General features: G+C 45.8%; 1 protein-coding gene across 1 annotated transcript; it reads left to right on the top strand.

The window, feature by feature from the left end:
• Nucleotides 1-7,929: 7,929 nt before the first annotated feature.
• PRDX3 (peroxiredoxin 3) lies at nucleotides 7,930-19,982 on the top strand. The gene is made up of 7 exons (XM_047761547.1): nucleotides 7,930-8,013; nucleotides 9,779-9,914; nucleotides 11,348-11,489; nucleotides 12,499-12,634; nucleotides 13,991-14,094; nucleotides 18,690-18,855; nucleotides 19,165-19,982. The coding sequence occupies exons 1-7, from the start codon at nucleotides 7,978-7,980 to the stop codon at nucleotides 19,216-19,218; spliced, it is 774 nt and encodes a 257-aa protein (XP_047617503.1). The 5' UTR covers nucleotides 7,930-7,977; the 3' UTR covers nucleotides 19,219-19,982.
• Nucleotides 19,983-20,693: the final 711 nt, after the last annotated feature.

Raw genomic sequence — 20,693 nt, 5'->3', positions numbered from 1 at the left:
GTGGGTTGGGGATCCAGCATTGTCCCTGCAGTAGCTCAGGTAGCTGCTGTGGCATAAGTTTGATCCCTGGCCCAGGAACTTCCACATGCCTTGGCTGTGGCCAAAAAAATAAATAAAATAATAATATTGTATCATTCTTTAAAATGAATACATGTACAAAACAGAAATAGACCCACAAACATATGAAACAAACTTATGGTTACCAAAAGGGCAGGGAGGGGTAAATTAGGAGTTTGAGATTAATATACATGCACTATTATATATAAAATAGATAACCAATAAGGACCTACTGTATAGCACAGGGAACTACACAATTATATTCAACATTTTATCATAACCTATAAGGGAAAAGAATCTGAAAAATAATATATATATTATATATATAATATATATCACTTTCCTGTACACCTGAAACCAACACAAATTGTAAATCATCTATACTTGAACAAAAAATAAAATTAAAAGAAAAGAATTATGTTGATAACTGCCAAAGGTATTTAGGGAAAGAAGATGTCAGCTGGGGGTGGGGGTAGGGGTTGCAGGTAAACAGAAGTAGCTGCACACGGTGAGTTTTTAACTAGGTCTTCAACTAGCTAATTAAAGTTTATTAAGTTTTTAATCATTAAAAAATTTCTTGGAGTTCCCGTCGTGGCACAGTGGTTAACGAATCCAACTAGGAACCATGAGGTTGTGGGTTCGTTCCCTGCCCTTGCTGAGTGGGTTAAGGATCCGGCGTTACCGTGAGCTGTGGTGTAGGTTGCAGACATGGCTCAGATCCCGAGTTGCTGTGGCTCTGGTGTAAGCCAGCGGCTACAGCTCTGATTCGACTCCTAGCCTGGGAACTTCCATATCCCGTGGGTGCAGCCTTAGAAAAGATGAAAAGACAAAAAAAAATTATTTTCTTAAAATTTTCTAGGAGCCTGCCATGTGCCAGGTGCAGTGCTAGGTGCTGGGCATGTAACAGTGGAGCAAGACGGGCACAGTCCTTGACCTGTTGGGGCTTCTAGGAGCCCAATAAATACCCAGTAAGCAAAGTAATTGTGATTTCCAATCAAAGGAAACAAATAAGGGCCAAGGCAGAGAGTAACAGACGTGACCATTAGGGAGGGCTTCTTGGTAAGGATGATGGCTAAGCCATGACCTAAATGAGGAGGACGTGAGTGGGGCTCACTCTGGGTATTGGGGAAGGATGAGTGAACCAGCATGGCTTTAGCAGGAATGGGGTGGGACAGGCCTCAAATGCGTGGTCTAGAAGGAAGCAGCGGTACAGACTGTGCAGGACCTTGTATGAATTGGCGTTTTACTCTAAGGAAATGGGAAGCCATTGAAGAGTTTTATGTAGGAGATGAAATGGTCTGGCTGGTGTTTGAAGAAGAACCGTTGTTGCAGCTGAGGATAAACTGGAAGGAAGCAGTGAAAGCAGAGAGGTTCGGAAGCTGGAAACTGTAGGGCTCCTCCTGGGAGGGGAAGGGGAAGGCGCAGCAGGCAGGGGGCGGGGCGGGGTGGGGGATGGGCCTCATGCTTAGACTTCTGCAACATCTCGGAATATAGTTCTATGGATCATTACAGAGGCGGACAGGACTGAGAAAGACGGCAGTCCTCCTCTGCCTTTTAACCTGCTTCCTGTCACCAGCTCTTCCAGCATGAGCAAATTACAAACAAATATTTCTTTTTTTTTTTTCGTCTTTTTGCCAGTTCTTGGGCTGCTCCCTAGGCATGTGGAAGTTCTCAGGCTAGGGGTCTAATTGAAGCTGTAGACGCTGGCCTACACCAGAGCCACAGCAATGCAGGATCCAAGCCATGTCTGCAACCTACACCACAGCTCACGGCAATGCCGGATCCTTAACCCACTGAGCAAGACCAGGGATCGAACCCACAACCCCATGGTTCCTAATCAGATTCATTAACCACTGAGCCACGATGAGAACGCCACAAACAAATATTTCTATCTAAAATCCTGTAATCAGCCTGTGGATAGCATTTTGTGCCATGATTTTTGCAGTAATATTTCTTTTCTTTACTTTTCTTTTCTTTTCTTTTTTTTTTTTGCTTTATTAGGGTTGTACCTGTGGCATATGGAGGTTTCCAGGCTAGGGGTCGAATCAGAGCGACAGCTGCCAGCCTACACCACAGCCATAGCAATGCCAGATCTTTAACCCACTGAGTGAGGCCAGGGATCGAACCCGCAACCTCATGGTTCCTGGTCAGATTCTTTTCCACTGTGCCACAATGGGAAATCTTCCGTGATGTTTCTTAGTGTGGGTTCTCTTAGACCTTGAGAGTAGGATTCTATGCAAGGAGCTCGTTTGGGAGGTGCTGGAAGTGTAAGTTAAGGAGGAAAATCATACAGGAAAGCCGAGCAGTAAAGGTGTGTGAAGGAACTTGCATGGGTGACTGCAATTGAAACTCTGGGAAACTTGCCTCAGCTTGTGTACTAACTCTTTCCACCTGGCCACCGCAAGGGCTGCCGGGTAGGGGTTAATCAAAGTTCTGCCTGTCCTCAGGGATGGGTGGACCAGCCTTCCCCAGTTCTGAAAGATATGCAGGAGGGGCAGCTGGGAATCTCTGGAGCCCAAAGAAGTTGCAGGGTCTGAGGGACACAGAGACATGTGACAGAATAGCCTAGACTTTGTACTTTCTTCCCCACCTCCTTTTTTTTTTTTAATTTCTTTTTTCCTTTTTTTTCTAGGGCCACATCTGTGGCATATGGAAGTTCCCAGGCTAGAGGTCAAATCAGAGCTGCAGCTGCCAGCCTACATCACAGCCACAGGAACGCCAGATCCAAGATGTGTCCACAGCCTACATCACAGCTCATGGCAATGCCGGATCCTTAACCCACTGAGTGAGGCCAGGGATTGAACCTAAGGGCTCATGGATTCTATCCAGGTTCATAACCTACTAAGGCACAGCAGAACTCCCTGTTTCCCTTTTAAAACAGACCTCACATCGTGAAAGTGACCTGAGCCTTTTTGACTACCAAGAGACCCTGAGAAGCCATGAAAATTCCCGGGGAGAAGAGATAGTAGCCTGGACTGAGGTGGTGGCAGTGGAGGGGAGAGAAGATTGTGTATCCTTTGAGTGCTGGTTGGCTGGGGCAGCAGGAAGGGGGCAGGGGAGGGTATAGATTTCAGGAGAGAAAGCAAGGGTTTGGTCCTGTGTCTGTTAAGTCTGAGGTGTGTGAGAGATATCCCAGTGGAGCGAAGATATTGGCAGGCTGAACTGGGGACACAGCTGTAAAAAGGGGATAGGTGGAGTTCCCGTCGTGGTGCAGCAGAAACAAATCCAACTAGGAACCATGAGGTTGCGGGTTCCATCCCTGGCCTTGCTCAGTGGGTTAAGGATCCGGCGTTGCCATGAGCTGTGGTGTAGGTCACAGACTTGGCTCAGATCCCACATTGCTGTGGCTGTGGTGTAGGCTGGTGGCCACAGCTCCGATTAGATCCCTAGCCTGGGAATTTCCATATGCCGTGGGAAGCGGCCCTAGAGAAGGCAAAAAGACAAAAAAAAAAAGAAAGAAAAGAAAAGAAAAGGGGGATAGGTGGCCAAGGATTAGGGGGCAAGAGGGATGAATAGGAGGAGCGCAGAGGGTCGCTAGGGCAGTGGACTAGTCCATACAATACTATAGTGGTGCACATACATTTTTCCAGACCCATGGAAGATGCAACATCAGAGGGAACCCTAATGTAAACTGAGGACTTTCAGTGATAATGACATTGTCAACAGAGGTTCGTGGATTGTAAGGAATGCGCCGTCTTGGTGTGGGATGTAGATGGTGGGGGAGGCTGTGCAGGTGTGGGGCAGGGAGCAGATGGGAACTCTCCGTATTTTTATTTTTGCTGGGAACCTAAAACTGCTTTAAAAGATAAAGTCTATTTAAGGAGTTGCCACTGTAGCTCAGCTGGTTAAGAACCTGACTAATATCCATGAGGATGTGGGTTTGACCCCTGGCCTCGCTCAGTGGGTTAAGGATCTGGCGTTGCCACGAGCTGTGGTGTAGGTCACAGACTTGGCTCAGATCCCGCATTGCTGTGGCTGTGGTATAGGCCGGCAGCTCTGATTCGACCCCTAGCCTGGGAATTTCCATGTGCCACAGGTTCAGCCTTTAAAAAAAAAAAAAAAAAAACTATTTAAAATAAGGGTAGGTGGGGGAAGTAGGCCGGAGATAGGCAATAAAGATAGGAGGGAAGTCAGGGCACCGGGGTGGCAGGAAGGGAATGGCAGGTGAGTGAACCCCATTGCCTGCAGCCTGCAGTGGGGCAGGTACTTCCAACACAGCCTCATGAGAAACTTCACAGGGAGCCTGTGAGGTGAGTGTTCCTGGAGGGAGACCCTCAGACTCTGAAAGGTGAAGTAATCTGTAGGGTTTTGAACTGAGGACAAGTTGATTCCATCCACTACTCTGCTGCCTGCTTTGAGGAGCTCAACCTGGAGGAGCATGAGGCCATGCAGAAGGCATCTGGGGATAAGGTTCTCAAGAGATCCTTTTTTTTTTTTTTTGCTTTTTAGGGCTGCACCTGCGGCATATGGAAGTTCCCAGGCTAGGGGTTGAATCAGAGCTAAGCCAGAGCCACAGCAATGCAGGATCCAAGCCTGTCTGTGACCTACACCACAGCTCACAGTAACTCCAGATCCTTAACCCACTGAGCAAGGCCAGGGATTGAACCTGCATCCTCATGGATGCTAGTCAGATTTGTTAACTTCTGAGCCATGACGGGAAGTCCTCAAGAGAGGTCTTTCCTAGGAGACATGGCTCAGAGTGGAGGTTGCATCCTCCCTGAACCTAGAAGATGCTGAATATGGGGCCCTCATCAATGAGAAGAGAAGAAAAAAAAAAAAAAATGAATGCAGAGTTCCCACTGTGGTGAAATGGGATCAGCAGGTCTCTGGAGCACTGGGACACCAATTCATTCCTCGGCCCCATAGAGTGGGTTAAGGATTTGGTGCTACTGTAGCTGATGGGATCTGATCCCTGGTTTGGGAGCTCCATACACCACAGGGTGGCCAAAAAAAAAAAAAAAAAAAAAAAGAGAGAGAGAATGCTTTTTGCCGTGGAAAGAGGAAGAACCCAGCAAAACCCAGACTAATGTTTGCCATCTCTAATTGTAGACTCAGCTACCGGAATATTAATTTGTGGTTCCAGGGAGGTATTTTCCTAATCATCATAAAAAGTAGCATACATTTTTTTCATTTGCCTTTCCCTTAACTAGGTCCAAAAATTCTTCTCCCAAACTCAAAAGAGAGAATTTCAGTTATTTTCTACTCTTTTAGTAATGAGGACAAGTTCAGTTTGTCTTTTTCCCTTCAGGGGAACAATCCATGTCCTTGTTGTGACAGCAGAGAAAACTGAATAAAGGGATGTTTTTTTCCAGAATGAATGTGGAAAGAATGTTTTGGCCACCATGTCAGCCACTGCTTATTCATTCATTTCACAAATTTTTGCTTTTTGCTGAGCAGTTGCTATGAGCCGGGCACTCGCCTAGACTTGGGGACCACAGAGATGAGTAAGATGTGAGTTCTACTCTCATGAAGTTCACAGTATGGTTAAGACCTAAACTAGGCCATAGAGAACCCCAAGATGATGTGGCAAGAGCATCAAGAATGATTAACAAGTGCACAAAGCTTTCTAGGTACTCGGGAGGTTCCTTTAACCCAAGCCCACAGGGGAGGTAGTCGGGGAAGGCTTGGCAGAATAGTGCTCAAATACCAATCAACGTCATCTTTTTTTGAAATGAACAAATGGAGGACTCTGCTTATCCTCCCAGGGGATGTCTTTGGCTGATGCCTGAAATTAGCCGAAGGCCATTCACTTTGCAGTCCTGAACAGGCCATTGAAAGACTCTTGCATGAAATTCCTCTGGGTCTCTGAGCCTGAGATTCTAGGGTATTTCATTCCTTTTAGGACAAGGGAGATAAGCTTTAGACTGAGATCATCAGACCAATATGCCCAATGAGGAATTCTCAGTTCTAATTGTTTCCCGGCCAATGAAACCTTGGGCGACTTGAGGAAAGCTGTTTAACTAGACAATTGCTTTGGTTGTTTGGAAAAGAAGGGATAAGCAGTGAAACTTCCTCTTCAATGGCCAGAAGATCTGGAAACTGGGCTGCTTGGTTGGGCCTGTAAGCAGATAAGGCAGGTGGTCCCTGGAGAAAGAGAACTGGGCATGTCTTTCTTTTCTTCTTTTTCTTTCTTTTTCTTTTTTTTTTTTTTTTGCCTTTTCTAGGGCCTCTCCTGTGACATATGGAGGTTCCCAGGCTAGGGGTCTAATTGGAGCTGTAGCCACCGGCCTACACCAGAGCCACAGCAATTTGGGATCCGAGCCGCGTCTGTGACCTACACCACAGCTCACGACAATGCTGGATCCTTAACCCACCAGGGATTGAACCTGCAACCTTATGGTTCCTAGTCGGATTTGTTAACCACTGAGCCATGACAGGAAGTCCTGGGCATGTCTTTCTTGACATAAGAGAAGCCATTTTTGGTCTAGGCTATTCCGTGATCTAAGCCTGGCCATGGTGTTTGTCCTTGAATGGGTCTCAGTAGTTAATGACCTAAAAGGAATGAAAGAATGCAGAAACAAATGACTTGTCAGGAAAGAGAAGTAATTACAGCAAAGATAATACATCAGTTGTAAAATCTTCTAGGTCTGTTTCAGTGGTACAGATTGGCCTAAGGCCCTCAACTGCCAGACCAACTGGAACCTAAGGGATAATGTTGACCTTTTCTGACTCTCATGACTTCAATCAACTACAGCTTGGAGAGTTTCCGATGTGGCTCAGCAGGTTAAGATGTGACATAGCGTCCATGAGAAGGTAGGTTCAATCCCTGGCCTCACTCAGTGGGTTAAGGATCTGGCATTGCTGCAAGCTGCATCATAGGTTGAAGATGTAGTTTAGATCTAATGTTGCCTTGGCTGTGGCATAGGCCTGCAGCTGCAGCTCCAATTTCACCCTTAGCCTGGGAACTTCCACATGTTGCAGTGCGGTCCTAAAAAGAAAAAACAAACAAACAAAAACATATGAACTAAATTTGGATTCTGTCTGCCACCCAAGCCCCTTCTTGAATATGCATGTTCCCTTAGCTTAAAACTAACCAAATCTGGCTGTTTGAGGAGATACTGCTTTGGGACAGATCCTCCATGTTTTCTTTACTTGCAGCAAGTAATAAATGCTTCCTTCTCCAGATCTTTGCCTGGGTTGTGTCTTTTGGCTCCATATCCACCAAGAGGTGGATCCAGTTTTTCAGATAACAGGCTTGGCCTTTGGAAAATGCCCACTTAGAGTTTACATTTTGTCACACTTACTGTAAGGCTATGATTTTTATCATGTTTGATGAACTTGCTTCAAAGTACCATGTTCCCCCTGAGCACTCGGCTTTATTAATTGAGAGAAATCACATTTTAAATTTGTCCCAATTCCCCCATTGTTGTCAAAGGAAACCAAAATGGGAGCTCACGCATCATCCAGGGATTTTCAGGACAACAAAACCTTGCAGGGTCTGACCCACTCTGCTTATTAATCGGCTAAAATTTCATTGATAACTAATGCCATTTCGTGCAGAAGCCTGTGGTCGAAATAGGAAACGGATGCTTTTACTGCAACAATAATCCACGGAGGTTAACAAAAAAGTAGCAAGGATAGAAATATCTAGCTTCCTGCCTGGATTAGTCCTAGAGGTTGGGGCAACAAACAGAAACAAAGTGTCGCTTTCACAAGCATTTAGCTACTTAGAAGCTTTAAAGGGAATTATCCCAACCGGAAGCCGGGCCGAGGGACCCAGCGATTGGGACGTTTACAGCCAGAGGGTGCCCAAAAGGCGGCGAGGACGTAGGATTCCGGGTCCTGGCTCCCGGCTCCATCCCTGGCCCGGGCTCCAACCCAGGCCCCGCCCTGCTCGCCGAGGCCCCGCCCATCTTGCCACGCCCCCGTAGATCCCGCCTTCTTTGCTTCTCCGGCCCGAGGCTCCGGTGCGCACCGAAGATGGCGGCTGCGGCGGGAAGGTTGCTCCGGGCTTCGGTGAGTGGCTGCTGGCGGGGCACAGGCGCGGAGACACTGAGGTGGCTCCGAGAACGTGCTTTTCAAATGGGATCCCGCTCCCTTGCGGCCTGGGGGTCTTTCACCCTCTCTGAGGATGTCAGAGGGTAACGGACCTGAGGCCTCCTCTTCTAGGGAAGGCTCCCTGCGCGTGCGCATAACTGCCCTTCCCCCACCCCACCTCGCGGTCCCCTACCCAAATCCCTCTTCCCTCCTAGTCGTGGGTCCCCAGTCCCCTCTCCACCTGAGCACTTGGCTCTGGAGGCAGGCGACCTGGCCCCTGATTCCGTTCTGGGACCGACTCTATGACCTTGAACAAGTGACTTCTTCGCCTTTCTGAACCTCAGTTAACTTTCCTAACTCAACATAGAAAGAATGATGCCTGCCTACCTCAAGGTTTCCGTGAGCATCCACTTAAGTGCTGGATGAAAACCAAAATGTTCAAGTAACCAAAGGGCTTACGTGCAAAAGGCAGTTTTTCCTTACCCTCCAGGGCCAGCCGGCCCTGCTGTTTTTCTCTCGCAAAGCCTGGTACCCTCTTGCTGTCCGCTCTCCCCTTTCTCATGCTGGGGTTCGACGCAGGCTGGTCCTGAGTCACGCCAAACACTAAAGTTAAGCAAACCTTTGCGTTGAGCCCTGTCCAAACTCTCCCAAAGGCTGAACTTTGCTCTATTTGTTTGCTTCTCTGTAGAGCTTGAAAGGGCCTTGTCTTTTCCAAGGAAAACCTTGACATTGTAGAAAAGTTCAGAAGTTCTGCTGGAAAAGGGCCTGGCCAAGTCTCCTTGGTTTTTTAATCCTTTGGGTTGCTCTTAAAAGCATGGAGTCTTTGTGTTTTTATAAATCCCCCCTGCCTTGCAGTCTTTTTTTTTTGGCTGCACCCACAGCATGCTGAAGTTCCAGGTCCAGGGATTGAACTCTGTCCCCTGCAGTGACCATGCCAGATCCTTAACCTGCTGAGCTACCAGGGAGCTCCCTTGCAGTCTTTTTTCCCCCCCTTCATTTATTTATATATATTTTAAAATAAAAGTTATATGTATTTGAAGTGTACATTATGATTCCATGTATATATACATAATGAAATGATAAATACAAAGTAATGAACATATCTCTTCATATCGTTACCTTTATTTATTTACTTATTTATTTTTGCTTTTTAGGGCCACACCCGCAGCATATGGAAGTTCCCAGGCTGGGGTCAAATCAGAGCTACAGCTGCCAGCCTACACCACAGCCACAGCCACGTGGGATCCAAGCTGAGTCTTCGACCTACACCACCGCTCACAGCAGCACTAGATCACTGACCCACTGAGCGAGGCCAGAGATCAAACCCACATCCTCACTGATACTCGTCAGATATGTTTCTGCTGTGCCACAGTGGGAACTCCCCACATAGTTACCTTTTGTGTGTGATTGTACCTGAAAACTACTCTTAGCATATTGTCAGCGTTCAGTGTAGTTTAAGCATAGTCAATATGCTTGTACATTAGCTATCCAGACTTATCTACGCAGTTGCAACTTTGTACCCTTTGACCACCATCTCCCAACATCCCTCCCACCTGGCAGTCCTGAGGGATAAGGAAGCAGAAGGGAATTTTGAGAACATGGAGATCCAGTCCATGCTCTTGGAGTTTGGTATTTTGTTCCCAGGAATAGGGACGGCTGAGGCTACTGCTGGCCTGATGTCCTCAGCACGGATTCAGCCACCATTCTGGGAATACTTCCTAATATAAAATATTTCTCTTTGTAGGTTGTCCGACATGTGAGTGCCATTCCTTGGGGCATTTCTGCCTCTGCAGCCCTTAGGCCTGCTCCTTCTCAAAGAACGTGCTTGACAAGTGTGCTGTGGTCTGGTTCCAGTCAAGCAAAATTCGCCTTTAGCACCAGTAAGTGTTGTTATGCCTTTGTTTGAACCAGATAATGGAAACACTTATCATCTCTGAATAATGGCCATATGAAGACTCACCTGGGAGCTTTTATACACTTACTGCGGCCCCAGCCTCACCCCAAACAAATTAAGTCAGTGTCTAGGGTGAGACCTGAATGTTAGTATTTTTTTAAAAGCTCAGAAAGAGATTGCAATATGCAGCCAAGGGTTGAGGCTCCCTGAGGCAAAGTGTCCAGTGTCACATTTCCATGTTGGTTCTGGAGGTTTCACTCCCCTGTGTTGAGGAACATGGAAGGGGATGGGAACACTCAGAGGTGTCTGGGCCTGCTGTTTACGAAGGGTAACGGACCTGAGTGCAGCTCCTCTAAAGGCTGTTGCATTCAAACCTGGGGGCCAGCTCCACTTGGCCACTGAGGCCAGTCTAATGGACTCTGCCAGGCTCTGAGCGAAGCGCAGATGTTTCTCGAGAGTAATACTCCATTCTCTGGAATATGGGGTTTGCTAAGATCAGCCTCAGATAATGAACGGTATTTGAAAAATGCCTCCCACCTCTTAAAAATCATGTATTTAACATGTAGTGGTTTGTGGGTGAGATGCTCTAGAAGGTTTCACAGTTTTACTTCCTGATGAGAGCTTTTTAACAAATTTTCTAATAGTGATTTGATGCCACAGATTTAAAACTTTGCTTGAGCCTGTCCCAAACCCCTGCTCCCAACAGCTCCTCCTGTTTCTGAGGCCCAAGCATTTTGATGCTTGGTCTCCCTTGTCCCACTTTCCCAGGTTCTGACACAGCTCCTGCATCCTTTCCTTTCTATTCCTCCTGCCAGACCCTTTCCCTCCACACCTCTACCTAAAAGCACCTCTTACCATCAGGCTCCCCTCTCCCTGCCCCTCGTATCGCCCGCCCCCAGGCTGATCTTCCTAAAACTGCTGATTCTTCATCTGCCTCTGCCAGGATAACCTCTAGGGACTCCTTTATCTCTTCTTATAAGAACAGACTCACCATCCTGTTGTTGAAGGGCACTCGGCATGGCCTTCCCCCCTGCGTGCTTTGTCTCCCAAGCAGCTTTGCCCCACACACACTTTTTCTCCATGTTCTAATCAAACTGCCATGGGCTCTTCCCCACACCTGCCTTGTTTGCCCTGGTCTTGGCAAAATCCAAACCATATTTAGAATCTACCTCCAAGCTCAGGTCATCCTTAATCCCGTGTTCATTCCATCCCTAGTAGCTTTTGTCTTTTTAGTTTCCATGGCATTTTGAACTTGTGTATAAACTTGTGTACAGTCTAGCACTACGGAAAGAAGAGAAATGACTGAACCTTTTAATTATACTTCTAGGTAGTTATTGTGAGAGGTTAAAATGAAATCACATAGGTGCTGGATTTAACAAATGAGCTATAGATGCCTGTGTTTGGTTTTGGTTTTTTCAGGTTCTTCCCACCATTCCCCTGCCGTCACCCAGCATGCGCCCTATTTTAAGGGCACAGCCGTTGTCAATGGAGAGTTCAAAGAACTAAGCCTTGATGACTATAAGGGGAAATACTTGGTGCTCTTCTTCTATCCTTTGGATTTGTAAGTGTAATTTCTGTGATGCTTTAATGTCACTCTGAGAGCAAAGATCTGTGCTTCCTACTGACATTGCCTGTCTCCGGTTACTCTTGTCAAGGGAAGGGTTATTTCTGACCCGCTATCACTGCTGATCTTATTGATACAGCTTGCTCTGTAGGTAATTGACAAGCAATAAATATAGGGGGTGGAATGGCATTCCTTTTCAGGGGGCAGGGTTTTAGTATGACTATTTTATGTACTCTGGAGCGGTGGTTCCTGTAAGCTGGTCTGTGAGGAAGTTTTCACTGGTCTGGGAGAAAATGAGAAAAGTAAGGATAATAATAAGAAGGTTTCATAAAGCTACTTTATTTAAATAAGGTTTTCTCTTTATTCTTTGACTATGTGTCAGAGAACCTGAGTTCCCCATGCCTTTTGGGGGTGGGGGGCACATTCATGGCATGTGGAAGTTCCTGGGCCAGAGATCAAACCCTTACTACAGGGGAGTTCCTGTTGTGGTGCAGCAGAAGCGAATCCGACTGGGAACCATGAGGTTTCGGCTTCGATCCCTGGCCTCGCTAAGTGGGTTAAGGATCTGGCGTTGTCATGTGCTGTAGTGTAGGTCGCAGAGACGGCTTGGATCCCGAGTTGCTATGGCTGTTGTGTGGGCCAGCAGCTGTAGTTCCCATTCGACCCCTAGCCTGGGAAACTCCATGTGCCTGGAGTGTGGCCCTGAAAGGACAAAAGACAAAACAAAAAAACCCTTGCCACAGCAGTGACCTGAGCCATAGCAGTGACAGCAGTGGTGTGCTAGCCCCATGTCCATTTTTTGATGTGCTTCTTAAATAGAAAGTTGATTTTTTTTTTTTTTCCTCTACTGGAGTATCATTGTGATAAGGAGTCCAGTGGGGGCCAATCATTTTGGCCTTTTCATCTTTAAGTAAATTGAACTAATTTATAGATACCACTTGTTCAAATTTTAAAGCCAGCCTTGTTTTTAAATTCTCTGATAAGAATTTCTGCCTTTTCTTCCTAGCACCTTTGTGTGTCCTACAGAAATTATTGCTTTCAGTGACAAAGCCAATGAATTTCATGATGTGAATTGTGAAGTTGTTGCCGTGTCAGTGGATTCCCACTTCAGCCATCTGGCTTGGATAAATACACCAAGGAAGGTATACACATCATCCATGTTGCCTCTGTACTTGTAAATTTTTTTTTTTTTTTGTCTTTTTAGGGCCGCACCCGCAGCATATGGAGGTTCCCAGGGTAGGGGTCGAATCAGAGCTACAACTGCTGGCCTACACCACAGCCACAGCAACACAGGATCCGAGTCATGTCTGAGCTATACCACAGCTCACGGCAATGCCAGATCCTTAACCCACTGAGCAAGGCCAGGGATAGAACCTGCGTCCTCATGAATACTAGTTGGGTTCGTTAACCACTGAGCCACGATGGGAACTCCTACACTTGTGATCTTAAAAACTGAAATGATCCCATTAAAGACCAACCTAGAAGTTGTTAGAGCATGACTAGTCTGAAATGGGCTACTTGTAAGTCCTAACCTACTAGCAAATTCCGTTGAACTCTGTCCATATGTCCCTTTAACATTGTGTTTCTTCCTCACTATGCTTTTGTTTTCCAAGGTACATACAGTAATGCTGCAGGGCAAGGGACCAGCTGGTGCCTATTGCCTTCCCTCTCACCTGTTCCCTCTAGATCCCATCTACCTTGGGAGGCCCACTGTTCTGCAGGATCAGTATTCTTGCCTAGAAACGCTTGGGAGAATCAGAATTTCTCGGGGTTCCCTGTCTCAGTGGAAACGAATCTGACTAGTATCCATGAGGATGCAGGTTTGATCCCTGGCCTCACTCAGTGGGTTAAGGATCTGTTGTTGCCATGAACTATGGTGCAGGCTGCAGAGGCAGCTTGGATCTGGCCTTGCTGTGGCTGTGGTATAGGCCGGTGGCTACAGCTCTCTTTTGACTCCTAGCCTGGGAACCTCCATATGCCTCAGGTGAGGCCCTAAAAAGCAAAATAAGTAAATAAATTTTAAAAAAGAATCAGAATTTCTCTACAGGACTATATGTATCAATGTGGATTAATATGCTGCTGGACTATCAGCATCAAATTATTCAACATATTCCTTTTTTTAACACTTCCATTTGTATGCTTCAGAAATTAATTTTCAACCAAAAGGATACTTGAAGAATTAGAAAAGGAAGGGTCTGTAGTATAAGCTGGGTTCAAATGCTGCCTCTGCCCCTTTCTAGCTGTGACCTGAAGCAGGGTACTTAACCTTTGTGTGCCTTGGTTTCCTCACTTATAAAATGGTGATAATGATGGTACCACTCCAGGATGCTTGGCGGAGGAAGTGAGGTTAGAGAGAGCTTAGAGCGGCGCCTGGCCCATCATTGGTGCTCAGTTCCTGCTGCCTGATGCCCATGTTGTTGGTCAAACATGGAGTTACTGGCCACGGGCGATGTGAGAGAGCAGAGCATAACCACCAGCCCTCTTTGCCTTTTGCCTAGAATGGCGGTTTGGGCCACATGAACATTGCGCTCCTGTCGGATTTGACCAAACAAATTTCCCGAGACTACGGTGTGCTGTTAGAAGGTCCCGGTCTTGCCCTGAGGTAAGATCCTGTTTCTTTTGAACTTAAATTGTTTTCCATGTTTAGCATCATCCTTCTTCTTAGGGGATTTAAAAGAATTTTTAAAACCACAAGTCTTGGTCTGCCTTTATTTATTTATTTATTTATTTTTATTTTTATTTTTTCTTCTCATCTTTCTGTCTCTTCTAGGGCCGCACCTGCAGCATGTGGAGGTTCCCAGGCTAGGGGGCTAATCGGAGCTATAGCCACCAGCCTACACCAGAGCCACAGCAATGCCACATCCAAGCCGTGTCTGTGATCTATACCACAGCTCACGGCAATGTCGGATCCTTAACCCACTGAGCGAGGCCAGGGATCGAACCTGCAACCTCATGGTTCCTAGTCGGATTCTTTAACCACTGAGCTATGATGGGAACATTGATCTGTCTTTTAATAAGCACTGGTGGGAATTCCCGATGCGGCTCAGCAGAAATGAATCTGACCAGGAACCATGAGGTTGCAGGTTCGATCCCTGGCCTCACTCAGTGGGTTAAGGATCCGGCATTGCTGTGAGCTATGGTGTAGGTTGCAGATGCGGCTCAGATCCTACATTGCTGTGGCTGTGGTGTAGGCAAGCAGCTGTAGCTCTGATTCGACCCCTATCCTAGGAACCTCCATATGCCTTGGATGTGGCCCTGAAAAGCAAAAAAAAAAAAAAGCATTGGTGGACGCCTCCTGCAGGGGTTGCTTTCAGAAAAGGCTGAGACATTGGGAGATCCTGTCGTGGCGCAGTGGTTAACGAATCCGACTAGGAACCATGAGGTAGCGGGTTCGGTCCATGCCCTTGCTCAGTGGGTTAATGATCTGGCGTTGCCGTGAGCTGTGGTGTAGGTTGCAGACGCGGCTTGGATCCTGCGTTGCTGTGGCTCTGGCATAGGCCGGTGGCTACAGCTCCGATTGGACCCCTAGCCTGGGAACCTCCATATGCCGCGGGAGCGGCCCAAGAAATAGCAAAAAAAAAAAAAAGGCTGAGACAGGTGTGCTCCCCTCTGTCACCCTGGGTCCAGTTGTGAAAAAAGGATATCATGTCTTAATGGTCACACTGCTCCACTCTCCCTAATTATGTAGGAGCCACTCCATGGGGGCACACTCCTGGCAGTGAAGCTGTCACAGTTGAGGTGGGGGACCAGCAAGGGTAGGAAAGTATCCTGGAATGGTTAGGACCCTGTATAAGCACTCCAGCTAGAGCAGAGTTTGAGTGTGTTTATCTTTAACCTCAGCTACTTAATAGCTATATGACTTTGAGCAAGATACTTAACTTCTTTGAGTCCCACTTTTCCCATAGCTAAAATCATAATGTACCTCCCAAGTTGGTTTTGATGACTAAGTAACATGAGGCAGCTACAAAGTTTTTAGCTCAGATCCTGGTAGCTGTGCTAACCCCTGACTCAGACTGCCAGCTTCCCCAGGAGGGATGTGAACTTAGGCCTTAGAACTAGCATCTGATGGCCGCTGAGGGAAGGAGGGGTTGGGCAGAACTTAGTTCCAGTAAGCAGCTGAGGATCCTGCTCGGATGTGCCTCACAGTTTTGCTGGGGTGGCTTGAACCTGCTCTTCTGTCCTCTCTTTCTGACCTCTGTAGCCTGCCTTGATTATACCTGGAAGTCGGCTTTCAGAGCCACCTTGGAGCCTGGGCCCTTTTGACTCCAAGGAGATGACTGCCTTCCTCTAATAAACTAAAGCCTGGCGGGGTTTTTTTTGTTTTTTTTTTTTAATTTTTTAAAAATTATAGTTGATTTACTGTGTTCTGTCAATTTCTGCTATACAGCAAAGTGACCCAGTTATACATATATATGCATTCTTTTTCTCATATTATCTTCCATTATGTTCCATTACAAGTGGCTATATGTAGTTCTTTGTGCTATATAGCAGGACCTCATTGCTTATCCACTCCAAATGCAATACTTTGTATCTACTAAGCCCAAACGCCCAGGCCATCCCCCTTCCTACCCTTCCTCCTTGGCAACCACAAGTCTGTTCTCCATGTCCATGAGTTCTTTTCTGTTCTGTATGTAGGTTCATTAGTACCTTATATTATTTTATTTCGCTTTTTAGGGCTGCACCCACAGCATATGGAAGTTTCCAGGCTAGGGGTCAAATCAGAGCTATAGCTGCTGGCCATGCCGCAGCCACAGCAATGCTGGATCCAAGCTGTGTCTGCAACTTACCCTGCAGTTCACAGCAAGGCCAGGGATTGAGCTCGAGTCCTCATAGAGACTGGTTGGGTTTGTTACCGCTGAGCCACAATGGGAACTCCACCATTAGTGCCATGTTTTAGATTCCACATATAAGTGATATTATAAGGTATTTGTCTCTCTCTCTCTTTTTTTTTTTTTTTTGGTCTTTTTAGGGCCATACCTGTGGCATATGGAAGTTCCCAGGCTAGGGGTCTAATTGGAGCTGTAGCTGCTGGCCTATACCACAGCCACAGCAGTGCCAGATCTGAGCTGTATCTGCAACCTACACCACAGCTCACTGCAACACCAGATTCTTAACCCACTGAGCAAGACCAGGGATCAAACCTGTGTCCTCATGGATACAGTTGGTTTCATTACCACTGAGCCACGACAGGAAGTCCTGTCTATCTCTGACTTCACTTAGAATGAGAATCTCTAGTTGCATCCATGATGCTGCAGATGGCATTATTTTGGATTTTTAAGGCTGAGTGTAGTACTCCATTGTGTATATGCACCACATCTTCTTAATTTGTTCATCTATCGATGGACATTTAGGTTGTTTCCATGTCTTGGCTATTGTGAATAGTGCTGCAATGAACATAGGGGTGCATGCGTCTTTTTGGATGAAAGTTTTGTCCAGATGTATGCCCAAGAGTGGGATTGCTGGAAAGCTTGACTTTGATGGAGTTGGCAGGGAAAGGAGAAGAGTGCGGGCATTTTCCTCCCAGGATCCCTTGTAGAATCTTGCTAATTTTGCAGTTACCTCCCAACTGGTTTCACTGTCAGGACTGACAAAGGGAGAAGAGCTGAGTCTGGCTTGTGAGATAAGGCTTGCTTTCTGGAATCTGCGGGCCTGCTCCATTCCAACTCCGTGTTTTTATCTACATGGTGGACTCCAGTTTGGCTCCACCCTGCAGGAGCATGTGCGGGGACCCCTTTGCCCCAGAGCCACCTTTTTATCTTTTGAGTTTCTCTCTCTCTCTTTTTTTTTGTTTTTTTTTTTTGTTTTTTTAGGGCTGTTCCTGCAGCACATGGAAGTTCCCAGGCTAGAGGTCAAATCGGAGCTGCAACTGCCGGCCACAGCCACAGCAACGTGGAATCCGAGCTTCATCTGCGATCTACACCATAGCTCATGGCAACGCCAGATCCTTAACCCACCGAGAGAGGCCAGGGATCAAACCCATGTCTTTATGGATACTAGTTGGGTTCATTACTGTTGAGCCACAACAGAAACTCCTCTTTCTCTTTTTTAAAAAAGTTTATTTAAAGTTTTTATTTATTTTTTCTCTCATTTGCTTTTTTTTCCTGAGTGATTAACACTTGAAATATGACACCCTTTTAAGATGAACTGTTCTAAACCTGTGAGTTTTAGACATCTGCCTATGTTACAACAACACCGACTCTGGTATAGAGGATGAACACAGACCCCAGGGAGGTCCCTGCATTACATTGCTGCCACTTGATAAAGAATGACGGCTTTGGACAATCTGAACATCAAAATAATAACTATAAGTGGTTGAAACACCTCAAATATATTTACATCAGTGATTTGAAGAATTCCAGGAACAAGTCATTATTTTGAAAACTATTAATAATGGAATAATCTTTCCTGTACAAACTGTATATCAGGGTAACCAAAAAAATAAAAGTGGTGGGCTTGGTTTTTCCCGTGGATTTCTGCTCTGCATAGACTTAAGGCCTGTAGATTTTCCCGTGGAATTTCCTCCTCCTAGGCAAGAAGTTACTCATTTCATAAGTATTTGCTGGAGTTCCCATTGTGGCTCAGCGGTTGGTAAGCCCAATTAGCATCCATGAGGATGCGGGTTCGATCCCTGGCCTCGCTCAGTGGGTTAAGGATCTGGCATTGCCATGAGCTGTGGTGTAGGTCACAGATGCAGCTTCAATCCCGAGTTGCTGTGGCTCCAGCATAGGCCTGTGGCAACAGCTCCGATTAGCCCTCCTAGCCTGGGAACTTCCATATGTCATGTGTATGGCCCTAAAAGGAAAAAAAGACCAAAAAAAAAGTATTTGCTGAACATAGGTTAAATATGTCTCTGTCTTTTCCCATTTGCCTGTGGTGTCTGGCCAGGATTTGATACAGCAGCCTAAAGAATGCTTGCTAAATCACTAATAAGAAGTCTTTGCTCTCTGTAGTTCATTGACTTACAGATACTGTTTGACATTTATAAATGTGACCCTTCTGCCTATTGCCTAGGCCAATCCCATCTTTGTTAAAACATCTGTCACCAGTGAGAGATGAGTAGCTTTTTGTGCAATGAGGAAAACCCCGCTTTTAAGCATATGATAGAGTTTAATACATGCTCTATCAAAGAGAATTAAAGTTAGTATCTTTCTAGCTCTGGTAATGTTGAGATACTGATGAGAGTAAATTCCGATGCAGAGGTCTCTTCATAATTGACCCCAATGGAGTCATCAAGCATTTGAGTGTCAATGATCTCCCAGTGGGCCGAAGCGTGGAAGAGACCCTCCGCTTGGTGAAGGCGTTCCAGTTTGTGGAAACCCATGGAGAAGTCTGCCCAGCCAACTGGACACCGGATTCTCCAACAGTAGGTTTCTTTTCCAAAAGAAATGGGACCCTAGCAGGGGGTCCCAGGTCCTCACTGCTCCAAGGGCTGCTGGCCCGGAATAGCCACAAAAGCCCTCCCTTGGAGATGGTGTACAAATGGGTGGGGGTGAGGGGGAGTATCTAGGCACCAGGCAGGCTGTTATTGCATATTTCGTCCATGTATTTTAAAGGAAACAGACCAGTCTTTACAAGTTAAAGAACTTGAGGTTTATAATTGAGGGCTTTCAAATCACTTTTGAGACTAATATCATAAAGTCACTTACTTAGTGATATGTTTTTGTATTTTCAGATCAAGCCACATCCGACTGATTCCAAAGAATACTTTGAGAAGGTCCATCAGTAGACCATCCCTCGTGCACCTGCCGCTTCCCTCCCCAGAGAAGAGCCACAGTTGGGATTCACGTTTAGCATTTCAGAGATGATTATAGAAGACAAAACACCTCAATTATGCTTGTCTTCCTAAGTATCACTTTAAATGTTTTGTTTTTGTAACATTGGCCAAGGCTTTTAAAATATGGTTAGTTACTAACAGGAGGAGTCCTCTACTGGTGATGTATGGCTGGCTGGCTAGTTCCTTTTGAGTGTTTAGTTCACCTGTTTCTTGAGTCACGTCTTCAGAGGGAAAAGGAAACAACTCTTCTTTCTTAGCCTTCCTTGAACCCTTTTGTACACTAGCGTAGTAGTACAACAGCATTGAAAGCTTCTGATCAGGGGTCCTGAAGATTTCTTCTTGAATTTCTCTGTGTTACCTGAATTTTCCTTTAAGTAACAAAGATCAGTTTTAAGTCATTACCATCAGGTTTAATTTAACACTTGCTTTAGATGCGTGTGTGATTGAAACAAATGTGAATCATGTTTTTTTAAAAAAAAAAATTCAGTGGCAAAGTGACTTAAGTGATCATGCATGTCCCCCATCCCTGCGGTTTATAGTTTATGTAGTTATTTTACTTAGTGTCTACATATATTTCTAATATGGATTTGGCAAAATTATAAAGGATATTTATTGAATCCAGGGATTGAAGTTGATTTTGAATCATTGTAATTATCTTCTTTCTTGACGTGCTCAATGTAAAAAAATATGATAAAAAATAAACATATTTAAACGTACTTGCATTTTTTTGTCTTTTTTTTTTTTTTGCTTTTTCTTGGGCCGCTCCTGCGGCATATGGAGGTTCCCAGGCTAGGGGTCCGATCGGAGCTGTGGCCGCCAGCCTACGCCAGAGCCACAGCAACGTGGGATCCGAGCCGCGTCTGCAACCTATACCACAGCTCACGGCAACGCCAGATCGTTAACCCACTGAGCAAGGGCAGGGACCGAACCTGCAACCTCATGGTTCCTAGTCGGATTCGTTAACCACTGCGCCACGATGGGAACTCCCGTACTTTCATTTTTAAAATTTTTGGCCATGCCCATGGCATGCAGAAGTTCCTGGGCCAGGGATTGAACCTGCACCACAGCACTGACAACACCAGATCCTGAACCTTCTGTGCCATGAGAGAACTCCAGTACTTGAATTTAAACACCATTAATTCTTAGTTCAGCTTATGTTAATGTGGTCTAGTTTTCCTTCTCTGCTTATATCAACAAATATTTATTGAGCATTTAACTCAGTGGATCCAAAGATAAGTAAGATACTAGTTCCACACTCAAGGGACTCAGTTTAGGGGGTAAGAGAAATATGTAAGCATTTATTCATTGTTTCAGTAAGTTCTGGAGTGCCTACCATAGACTGGGTGTTATTTTGGAGGCACAAGAATGAACCAAAAAAACCACACCCCTTCTTTCATGCACTTACATTCCAAAAGGAATAAACAATT

The sequence above is a fragment of the Phacochoerus africanus genome, chromosome 15, assembly GCF_016906955.1.
Source record: "Phacochoerus africanus isolate WHEZ1 chromosome 15, ROS_Pafr_v1, whole genome shotgun sequence".
NCBI classification, from domain to species: Eukaryota; Metazoa; Chordata; class Mammalia; order Artiodactyla; family Suidae; genus Phacochoerus; species Phacochoerus africanus.
The sequence above is the reverse complement of the archived record's forward strand: the minus strand, read 5'-3'. Positions and strand labels throughout refer to the sequence as shown.

Bases quoted from the DNA above. Each gene is read 5' to 3' on its own strand.
- PRDX3 (XM_047761547.1), top strand. From the start codon at position 7,978: ATGGCGGCTGCGGCGGGAAGGTTGCTCCGGGCTTCG. The intron at 9,915-11,347 runs GTAAGTGTTGTT...TGGTTTTTTCAG, and splicing joins AAAATTCGCCTTTAGCACCA to GTTCTTCCCACCATTCCCCT. The intron at 14,095-18,689 runs GTAAGATCCTGT...ATTCCGATGCAG, and splicing joins GGTCCCGGTCTTGCCCTGAG to AGGTCTCTTCATAATTGACC.